The sequence below is a fragment of the Curcuma longa genome, unplaced genomic scaffold (assembly GCF_044706935.1).
Source record: "Curcuma longa cultivar G26 ecotype Majalengka, Jawa Barat unplaced genomic scaffold, ITB_CL_G26_1.1 contig_26598, whole genome shotgun sequence".
NCBI classification, from domain to species: domain Eukaryota; kingdom Viridiplantae; phylum Streptophyta; class Magnoliopsida; order Zingiberales; family Zingiberaceae; genus Curcuma; species Curcuma longa.
In genome coordinates, this window is record NW_027433163.1 from 854 (window position 1) to 12,076 (window position 11,223).

At 36.9% G+C, this 11,223-nt stretch overlaps 1 protein-coding gene across 1 annotated transcript; it reads left to right on the top strand.

Annotated features, from left to right (window-relative positions):
* The first annotated feature begins 3,458 nt into the window (after positions 1 to 3,458).
* On the top strand, positions 3,459 to 9,827 carry LOC141818911 (casein kinase 1-like). Its single transcript, XM_074706311.1, has 10 exons — positions 3,459 to 3,875; positions 7,392 to 7,462; positions 8,072 to 8,133; positions 8,227 to 8,290; positions 8,385 to 8,469; positions 8,585 to 8,711; positions 8,830 to 8,903; positions 8,983 to 9,046; positions 9,115 to 9,248; positions 9,340 to 9,827. The coding sequence occupies exons 1-10, from the start codon at positions 3,459 to 3,461 to the stop codon at positions 9,628 to 9,630; spliced, it is 1,389 nt and encodes a 462-aa protein (XP_074562412.1). The 3' UTR covers positions 9,631 to 9,827.
* Positions 9,828 to 11,223: the final 1,396 nt, after the last annotated feature.

Sequence of the window (11,223 nt, forward strand, 5' to 3'; positions counted from 1 at the left end):
CACGTGATTAGGCTTCGAGACCTTGAATTAAAGCAGGATAAGGATAAAGCTTGAAGCCTTGAGTATCAAGATAAAGAATTCAGCCAACTTAATAGGATCAGGATGAGCCCAAGATCTCCTATTTAAGTTGGCCGAAACTTCTTCAGTGTGACGATTGAACAACTACTTTCAATTAATTTGAACAAGTGCAAAGGAGCAAAAAGTGTGCTCGATCAAGCTTCAACAACAAGTCTTTTTCTTCCGATTACTTCTTCAATATGACAACGCCCACTTGCTGTCAGAAGACAACTCCAACACACGGAGCTAATCGACAATCTACAAAAGTGTTTGGTAACATTGTTCTTACTGCTCGTATTTAATTTATAAATAGGAAGTGTGGGGTTGTCACACTTCATATCCTTTGTATTCGAATCTCTCAACCGGAGGTTTTCGCCGGTCGAGGATTATAGTGGATTGCCCAACGCAAAGGTTCAAGGAATCTGGGCCTTCGAGTAGGAGTCGCCGAAGGTTCCGAACGAAGTAAAAAATTATTTGTGTCTTTCATACTTTTTTTTTATCGCTTCGTATTCTCTTTCCGCTACGCATGCTTTTCAAAGCACATTTCTTTTAACTCTGATTAAATAATACAAAAGAATTTTAAAAAGCACGTGATTCACCCCCCTTTCACGTGCACTTGATCCTACAGATAGACCCCTCAAGCATCTGACACCTCACCAGAAACAGGCTTTCACCAAACATATTCAGGCATTATTGGAAATTGGAGTTATCAGGCCTAGCAAAAGCAGACATCGAACCACTGCAATTATTGTAAATTCTGGAACCACAATTGACTTGAAGACAGGAAAGGAGACAAAAAGCAAGGAGCGCATGGTATTTAACTATAAGCGCCTTAATGATCTGACAAATAAAGACCAATATAGTCTTTCCGGAATCAATACCATCCTACAAAAGGTCAGTAATAGTCGAATTTATTCTAAATTTGACCTTAAAAGTGGTTTCCATCAAGTAGCTATGCATCCTGACTCCATCGAGTGGACGGCTTTCTGGGTCCCTGATAGATTATATGAATGGCTGGTAATGCCATTTGGCCTCAAAAATGCCCCTGCAATATTTTAGCGTAAGATGGACAACTGCTTCAAGGGGACAGGGGATTTCATAGTCGTCTATATTGACGATATTCTTATATTTTTAATTTTTCTTGCTCCTCTTTTAATATTTTGTAAGGGTCTTGAAATACCCTTAATTTGCCTCTTCCTTCTTTTGGTTTCTCAGAAGGTCCTAGAAACAAGTTCTGCAATTTCTCAATTAAAGAGTCAGGTAAAGAAGTTGTAGATATACCTCCTTTTTGTTGTTCCCGGATGGCTTTTAGCTCCGCCTGTACTTCTTTAAGATTCTCCGCAATTTGGACAAGGAGTTGGAGTTGAGTATTGTTTTGCTTAAGTAAAGTGTTGCTTAATGAAGCCCCGATTTGATAATCACTAGGCTTAGCAAAACCAACTGCTGGTGATTCTATCGGATCAATAACTTGTACTGCATCTCTGTAGGACTTTGTGTTTCTTGTTATAACGTAGTTATAATTGGTACATCACACATCTCTAGATCTCATATAAGGCCTCCTTTTTCAGAGTTCTCAACCATAGTTCTTAACTTATCTTTTGATCTATGCTATGCTATTGGTTTAAATCTAACTAATTAAAAGGTTAGATAAATAAGGAAATAATTTCTAATATATCTCAAAAAATAATTAATTAGAAAAGTGATTAATTTTTGTTAAAACTGTCTTAATCAAAAAAGAACACATGTACATGGTTTATATAACCAGCATAACCCTAATACCATAAGATGAAAAGACCTATCTACCCCTGCTTCTCACAACACTCCCCCTCAAGTTGAACATATATATCAAACATATTCAACTTGCTAAGAACATAATTAAACATAGCTTGGGGTATAGCCTTCGTAAACATATCAGCAAGTTGGTCCTCAGATTTGACATAAGGCAAACATAACTCTCTGGAATCAAGTCTCTTCCGAATAAAGTGGCGATCAATCTCGATGTGTTTAGTCCGATCATGTTGTACTGGATTATTTGCAATATTGATTGCAGCCTTGTTGTCACAATATAGCTTAAGGGGTAATTCTGCTTTTAATCCCATGTCTTCCAACAAAAAACACAACCATAATATTTCTGCAAGACCTTGTGCCATGGCTCGATATTCTGCTTCAGCACTGGACCGTGCACAAACATTTTGTTTCTTACTTCTCCAAGTTACCAGGTTTCCTCCTCCACTAATTTCTTGACGGCAACATTCCCACGACTAGGGGCCTTCTTGTCACTGTGTTTGAATTTGTCAGGTTTCTTCTCTGGATATTTCTCCCAACAAAAATCTGAATCATGATTAGTCCTCTTGCAGTGCCGACAAAATTTATCACCTTTTCCTCTAGTTCCCCTAGGCTTGAACCTGTTTACAGAACTGACAAGAGCAGAAGTCTCCCCAATCGGAGTGCTTGTAGCAGAAATACTCTTGTTGCTCATGGTCCTTTTCCTGCCCTCCTCACTGAGAACTTTATAGTAAACTTGTTCTAGAGAGGGAGTAGGATCAAGACTAAGAATTTGTCCTTTTAAACTCTCAAACTCTGCATGAAGTCCATCTAGAAACTTAATAATTCTGTCCTTCTCCAGAAGTTTTAGATATCTCTGGTGATCCTCAGTGGAAATCCAATTCTCCATCCTGTAATAGTCAAACTCATCCCACAACCCCTTCAGAGCAACAAAATAATTTGTGACAGACATAGAACCTTGATCAAGTTTAAAAATTTGACTACTTAGCTGATAAGTACGCAACATATCATGCTTGCGTCCGTACATTTGCTCCAGAGTCTTCCACATGTCAGAAGCTGTTTTGTTATGAAGAATGACCTGTTTGATGCCAGAACTAACGGAATTGAGTATCCAAGTCATCAATTGAATATTGTCACGCCTCCAAATACGAAAATTTGGGTCTTTTTCATCTAGTTTCACTTTAGTACCATGAAGAACATCAAGTTTATCATGACCTTCAGCATAAAGTTCAACAGCAACTGCCCAAGATGCATAATTTGTCTCTGTCAATTTCTCCGAGGTTATCTGAAGACCGGATCCTCCAGTTCCTGACATCGTGAAAAACGGTTGTACCTGTCCAGAAGAAGCCATGATGGGATCTGTAGAAATATTAGAAGTTTCTCCCGAGGTGTCCGTCATTTTTTTTTTTTTGGGTTTTTTTTTCTGCAGAAGTTTTTTTTTTCTGAAGGGTTTTTTTTTTTCAAACCCTAATTCCAAAAACACTAATAAGTAAAGAAAGGCTGCGCCGAAGTGGGACAAATTCCGATTCTGACCAACCGGAAATCCCTAAGGAAGAGTCTAGGGCGAGGCTTCACCTCCTGAACTCCGAATCTCCGATAACCCGTTTTCCAGAAGGATGGCCGAAGAGAGAACCTCTCTCCTCCAAGGGAGAAACGGCGTGTGTGAGACGGCTAGGGCTTTCTTCCACGCGCGCGTTGGTCGCCAACTGCCGGAAGCCTGGCTGCGCTCGCGAGAGGAAGAAAACGTTGCTGTGCTCGCGATCGGGAGGAACGCGACAGAGAAATTCGCTGTGGAGGAAGAAACTGTGCTCGCGATCGGGTGGCACGGCGCTAGGGCGACACCAAGACTTGGTCTTCACTTTCCTCAGTTTGCAGCGGTGGCGTCGACGAAGGACGTGGCGGAGCCAGGAAGCGCGCGGCAGCAAGGCGACGGCGGGCGATCGCGGCAAGTGACGGCGGCGTGCAGCGTGCGGCGGAAGGTCGCAGCGGCGTCTGACTGGCAAGAGGAAGACAACGGCGGCGACGCGAAGCAGGCGATGCGCAGAAGCAAAAGCTCGCGATCAGAGAAAAAAGAAAAGGAGAGGAAGAAAAATAAACTCGCGTCGCTCTGGCGGCGGCGTGGGAGAGGAAAAAAATTAGGGTTTTAGGAACCTGGCTCTGATACCATGTTAAAACTGTCTTAATCAAAAAAGAACACATGTACAGAGTTTATATAACCAGCATAACCCTAATACCATAAGATGAAAAGACCTATCTACCCTTGCTTCTCACAACAATTTTAAAATATTTTAAAATTTTATAACTCTTGTAAAATATTTTTTAATTTTTTTCTTCTCTAAATTATTTTTTATAACTCTTATAAAATTAATTAGTAAATTTTCAAAAAGTGTTACTTTTTATTTATACAAAGAGCACCTGGCCTCTACCCATAAATTGTTCTACATGCTAGAATAAATTGAACCTCCTTGATTCGGCCCATAAAAAAAATTTAAACCCAAAATAGGCCAACCAAATCTAGTCATTTGCATGCTTGAACGTGCATTCTCCATATTCATCACACATAAATTTTTTAAACTCCATTTTTTTCCAATGCAAGTTTTGGCAATCTTCACACAACTACTTGCCAGTCGATGACTACTTTAGTGGAATGTGTTATTTTGTTGTATATCACTTTTCTCCATTTTTGCTTTCCTTTCACTGATGGTATTATTCTATCAGCTTGATGGTATAAAATACTGAGTTTTTTTTATTTTTATGTTTGAGTCTTCGAAGGCATTAACTAGTAAGTATGCTTAAAATTGCTAAACGACTCTAAAGTAATCTAATTTAAAAACCCCATGTTGTGTTCCTTAGTGTCATTGTTCTTTTCATTTTTAAGTTTGTTGTGTTTCTTAGAGTCTTCTGAGTCATGCTATACTTTTATTTTTTATGTTTGAAACTTGGAAGACAATGTAGAGGTTTGACCTTAAATTGAACTAGTTGCCCAAAATTGGCTCCAAATTGGTCTAATTTCAAAAATAAGCTTTGTGTTGGGTGGTTTCGTGGATCCTCTTGAGTTTATGTGCTTTTTTGATGTTTGAGTTGTGGAAGGTGTCATACAACTATATGTGCTTTTTTGATGTTTGAGTTGTGGAAGGTGTTATACTACTATAGGGGGTGAATAGATGCAACTTAGAATTTAAAATTCTTTTCTTTTTTCTCTATGCTCCTATAAATGCAAGGTTTAATCAAATGTTAATAATTAATATTAAAAGATACTAAGGTCAAAAATGAAGCTAGACAATTAATGTTAACATTGGCTTGGACCACTAGGTTTTACTCTGACTTGCGGCTTGAAATCCTCTCTACGAAATAATTTCTCCTTCAATGTAGTGGAAAAAAACCTTGTAAAAAAGTCTCTTTCTCTTTTATATAAGACAGAAAATTGAAGCACTAAAGAGAAATAACAACAGTAAACAATAAAAAGTAACTTTTTAAGAAGACAATCCTCTTCAAGGTCATTGGGAGCACTTTTGTACAGTAGGAACAAGAACATGAGTTGAGAGCTGTCAATTGATGTCATTCGAAGTCACCTCACTCCCTCATTTATAGTTGCAGTCTGCAGTACTACAATTGACTCAAACTTTCGTGTCAGTAGCCAATTTTGGAAACTTATTTGTAGAGGCTGTTACTTTTTGGAAACCTCATGATTTTTTCATTGTTGACACCACTCTAATCTATTCCCATCATCCTAATTGACTCAAATCTTGTAGCAACAAACCTTATCCCATAAAGAACAAGTCTTGAGTCAACTCCATTCTAGTCAACTCAACAAAAAAATACCAAAACAATTGGCTCACTCAATTTTAGAGTTATAGTTGAATCGACTCAAGATAGAACATAATATTTATATTTGTAAGTAGCTAGCCTATAATCAACTACCCAGTTGACTCGACTACTAAGTTGACCAAGAAATCCTTCAGTTGGCTAAATGTATTCGACTTCAATTTGTTCTCTAGTCGACTACATGCATATGGAAAATATTAAACCAAAAATATCCAAAATGATATTCACTTGCCATCACTTATCTCACATGTCTTGATGCTGAGATGCTCCTTCCTTACTCTTTCTCGACAAACCTTTAATCATTTGAAGTGTCCAAGGTCTTCAAGCTTGACTTACCTTTGAGTCTTGCTTGTTTTGAGTCTTTGAGCCATAGAATCTAACATCTTTATAGATGTGTGTATCTTTCTTGACAATTGAATTGCCTTCTCCACAATTAATTTGTTAGGAGTGCAGACTTCGTCATCTGCCAAGGACCTTTTGGACTTCTACCAACATCTGTTGAACTTCTTCCACATCTACTAAGCACCTCTTGGACTTCTTCCTCTACTAAGCATCAGTCACTTTAACTCACTTGCACTTTCTTCATTTTCCAAGTATTTAGATCATCTTAACTTGGACTTTTCCAACTTGCACCTGCAATATGTGTTAAGCTCCTGCACCATATTTTGACACTCATTAGAATGATAAATTATGTCTAACTTAAACCTTTTATCAATTACATAAAAATCATCTATAAACCATCTATACTTAGGAATAATCTACACTAACAATCTCCTTAACTTGAGCCTCTAAGTGTATGATTGCACCAATAGAAGGTCATCTGGTAGTTTTGTCCAAAATTGCTAGACATTGGTTAAATTTCAAAAATAAGCTCTATATTGTATTCCTTAATTATGCTTTTCTTTTAGGCATTCGAGTCTTGGAAGGCCATTAGTAGTGTTGCCCAAACTTGCTAAACGACCCTAAACTAATCCAATTCCAAAAACTAGCCTTGTGATGAAAAAAAACTAGCCCTGTGTTATGATCATTAGAGCTTCTATAGCCTTTTTACACTTTTATTAGCCTCTAGCTGTGCTTCTATTTTTGATGTTTGAGTTTAGGGGTTAGGGTCCAATTTCAAAAATATAAGCTTGTGTTGTATTCCTTGAATCCCACTGACTCATGTGATTTTTATTTTGAAGGCCCAATTTGAAATTGTGTTCTTTGGCTCCTTTGGAGTCCTATTTTTTTGTTTAAAATTGAATACTTGAAGACTATCCATTAGTTTTCCTGAAACTATTATATGATGTAAATTTGTTCAATTCTAAAAATGTGCCTTATATTGTATTCCATAGAGCATCAAGAATCCAACTGTGCTTTTCTTTTTGACATTTGAGTCAGAAGTTTTTGCCTAAAATTGCTAGAGGGCCCTACAGAAATTCTAAAAGCTAGCTCTCTTCCATGGAGGTGGTAGACGCTTGCAGTGCTTTTATTTATATTTATATGCATTCATAATTTTGCCCCAAATTGCTAGAGGACACTATAGAAATTCTAAAAACTAGCTTTCTGTATTCCATGGAGGCGGTAGTCTTGCTGTGCTTTTATTTATATTTATATGCATTCCTAATCTGAAAACATTATCTAATTAAATATAGTGGTGCAGTGGTAGATGATTAGGTTTAATGCTGTGGTATCTATTCGGTGTTTATAGTTATTTTTCTTTGACATTGGTTTATTGCTCTCAGGTTTACATCATTGACTATGGCCTGGCAAAGAAATATAGAGATCTTCAAACTCATAAACACATACCATACAGGTACTTGCGACTTTTTGTTGATGGCCTAACTTTAATGCTATATGTTCCTTCATGTATCACATTTGTTTAGTTGATATTCTTCTTGCTTGAGTACCAATAGGAGGCTGAAGCACAAACACTGAATAAAATGAGCTTGAAGGCTATACAACTATATGATCTTTGACATGGCATATAACAATCTTTTTGTTACCGGTGACATTGATATCAACAAGTAGATTACACACTATTTCTTGTATCACACTACCTTTATTGACATTCAATAGGTTTTTAAACCTGAAAATGTGAATCCTTAAAAGAAAAAAATTGAAATTTCTTGTTCATTTGAATCGATCAAGTGATGAATTTAGAGCAGATCTACATATGAAATATATTGTCACAAGGCTATAAGTTTCCTTTAGGAGATGATGGACAAATGATAAGCTTCACATTGACTGTGACTGTTAGCATCCATTTGCAAATTGAACGTGCATCATATTTGACTGACATGGTGTGCAAGTACTTTATATTTCTTTCCAAAAGCATGCTTGTTGAATAACTGAATCATTTTCATATAATTTCATTAGTTTTTGGTTATCTGTTGGTTATATAAGGTGTTAATTTAATTTGCAGGGAGAACAAAAACCTAACAGGGACAGCACGTTATGCAAGCGTTAATACACATCTTGGTGTTGGTGAGTTTTTGCCAACTTCTTTAACTAGTCCAAGTGTTTTTCTTTTGTTTAGGCCATGCCTATTTTTATATGCATTCACATGTTTATATGCAGAACAAAGTCGTAGGGATGATATGGAGTCTCTAGGATATGTGCTTATGTACTTTCTGAGAGGAAGGCCAGTAATTGATCAACTGATGCGATCATTTTTTACATTTCTTTTCCTTCTGATTTATGCCTAACATCATGCATCTCATTTCCATTTTCTTCAGCCTTCCTTGGCAAGGGCTTAAAGTTGGTACTAAAAAGCAAAAATATGATAAAATTAGTGAAAAGAAAATGCTTACTCCTATAGAGGTAACTCATAATCTATTTTCACAAATTTAGTGAGAACTTGAGGGCTATAGTTACAAATTTTTTCAAATTTGACGATCATGAAATAAAACTTCGGGTCAACTGTTTCATAAACCAGGCACTCTGCAAGTCATATCCATCAGAGTTTATATCTTATTTCCATTACTGTCGTTCCTTACGGTTTGAGGACAAGCCAGATTATGCATACTTGAAAAGACTTTTCCGTGACCTGTTTATTCGAGAGGGTAGTCTGACTACTGGACTTTTCTTTCTTTTTTTTCCATGTGATCAACAGCTTCGAGGTTAGCTGTTAGCTACTTCAGACTCTTAAACATTAAAATTTTCATATGATGTGTTTGACAGGGTATCAGTTTGATTATGTTTTTGACTGGACCCTTTTAAAATATCCTCAGATAGGTGTAAATTCTCGAATGCGGGTACACATTTCTATGTGTTGTTGCTATTGAGATAATTTTATGGTGTCTATATATTTTCATATTCTGTAATTCGATGCAGCAATCAAATGAGAGAATTACTGGAGCTATTGGCAATTCTTTTGCAAAGGCTGACAAAACTGCAGGTTTTTTCTCCTCCTGCTATTGATTTATATCTATTCACCCTGCTAATTTGTTGCGATTTTGATTGCAGGACATGTGATTCGTGATAGATTCACAGGGTCCGTTGAAGCTTTTACTAGGTGGAATGCCTCTGCATCTGGCCATCATGGTGAGCATTCAAAGCACAAAATTCCTGATGATGCGCTCATTTCATTGAAGGATAATGTAAGTCTCTTGTTTGTATGTTCGATGCTGCAAAAAGTTGTTTGCCAGTTGAGTGATTCCGTTGTAACAAAAATTTCTGCTTGTTATTTAGTATTATTCTGGAAAACTACGTCCAACATCTCGGCCAGGAAGTAGATCAAAGAGGACCATGCTGTCGAATAACAGACCAAGTTCTACTGAACATAGTGATCCTCAGCATAGCAGAACAAGTAGAATATTTTCTAGTGGCAGTGGTCCATCAACTAGTCAAAGAGTTCAGCAACCTGCAGTAGAGTCCAGGTCATCGTCGATCTCCAGAGCTGCAGTTGTAAGAGGAAGCCGGAATGATTCTATTCTTCGTAGTTTGGATTTCCTTTCTCTTGGCACTGAGAAGAGAAAGTAAAGAATGTGATGCTGCTATTGTTCCAATGGACGCGACAGTATTTCAATCTTCCTCAGCACTGAAGAGCCTTTCATATCTTTTATGGCGTGCTGTCCATATTTTATAAAGCCGATCGCCTTTACATGTAATTATCCAGCGTCATTTAAACCGAGATATTTAATAGTGGAAGTGAAGTGAATAGTTTGTGTACTTCTAAAGACAAGATCTTGTCAAAAAGAAGACCAATAACCTTTCGCTTTCTCATTACAGAAAAACTTATTTCTCTTTTCGTGGTGTAGCTTGTCTTTTCGTGGCGTTACATTAATATTTGATTTTTTTTCTAGATTGACTGAAAAAGACGAAGAAAAATTGCATGTGACAACCTATTGTATTAATTAGTACATGGTGAAATCTATCCCGAGGTAATGGTGCAACGGTAAGATATTTGAGTTGTGACTCAAGGATCCGCAGTTCGATCCCCAGTTATGGCGTATTTGTAAGAATTTTTTTTCAAATGGGGAACGCAATCAAAGGATGCTGGGCATCTGGATTAGTCGCCGTATGCGCTTTCTGATTTACTTTGATGGTTGGTGGGAAACTTTTATAGGATCGAACCGGTCACTTTCAGGATTGAGTTCAGACTGAATGAGATTTATTATTATTTTTAGTACATGGTGAATTCTTTTTAATATTGTATGTGTTTTTTTTTAATATGTATATTTTTTTAAAATAAGGTTGTGGACTTTAAAGTTCTGAACTCCATTTTATTTGAATTATTCTATCTTATTTGCATTGCATATCCTAACATTGTTAGATAAACATGTGCTTGAGGGGGAGGGGTTGAGTGAATCGGTGCAAATTTATAAATATCAATTCTTTATAGGAACACTAAGGTTGAAAGGATGATAGATAGAGGGGAAGGGAATGAATACCATTCTTGCCTACGAACATAAAACGATTTACTCTTACTGTGATCTAGTAAGTCACATACAATGTTAGCAGTGTAAATCAAATTTAAACATAAGCATACAATGTTAGAATTAAATATGTAGGGGGAAAATAAAAATAATAAACACGATGTACAAGAATAACACAATGATTTAATATGGTTCATAATCTCGAGGATTGTTATTCAACGGTCCTAGTAATCCATTATGTGGATTGCTCTATGAAATTCACCATTATAATTTTTCCTTATGGAAATTTTTTTAGAAGATAGAGAAATCTTTTACAATGATATAAATTTATCACCAATATGAGAAAAATATTGGTGCAATCTTGCTCCCAAATGATTTGGATTTTAATGTTTAGCTAAAATGAATTTAAGTTAGGCAATATTGATGATTTAACTTGTGTGGTTTGAATCCACAGGAAAGTCCAAGAATGGAGTCTTGGTGTTTGGTGAAGTTCCAGAGGCGCGGCCTCTTGGCAAAGGAAGACTTAGCACGACGAAGCTGAGGAAAACGTCTCAAGCTAGTGCAAGGAATGACACGAGGCTTGTGGAAGATGTTTGAAGGTTTGCGTCAAGGCTAAGGGCTGAAAAATAAGTTGAAAGGAGAGTTTCAGTTTGATCAGTTGACTAGCACTATTGATGCAGTCGATTGGTGGTTGATC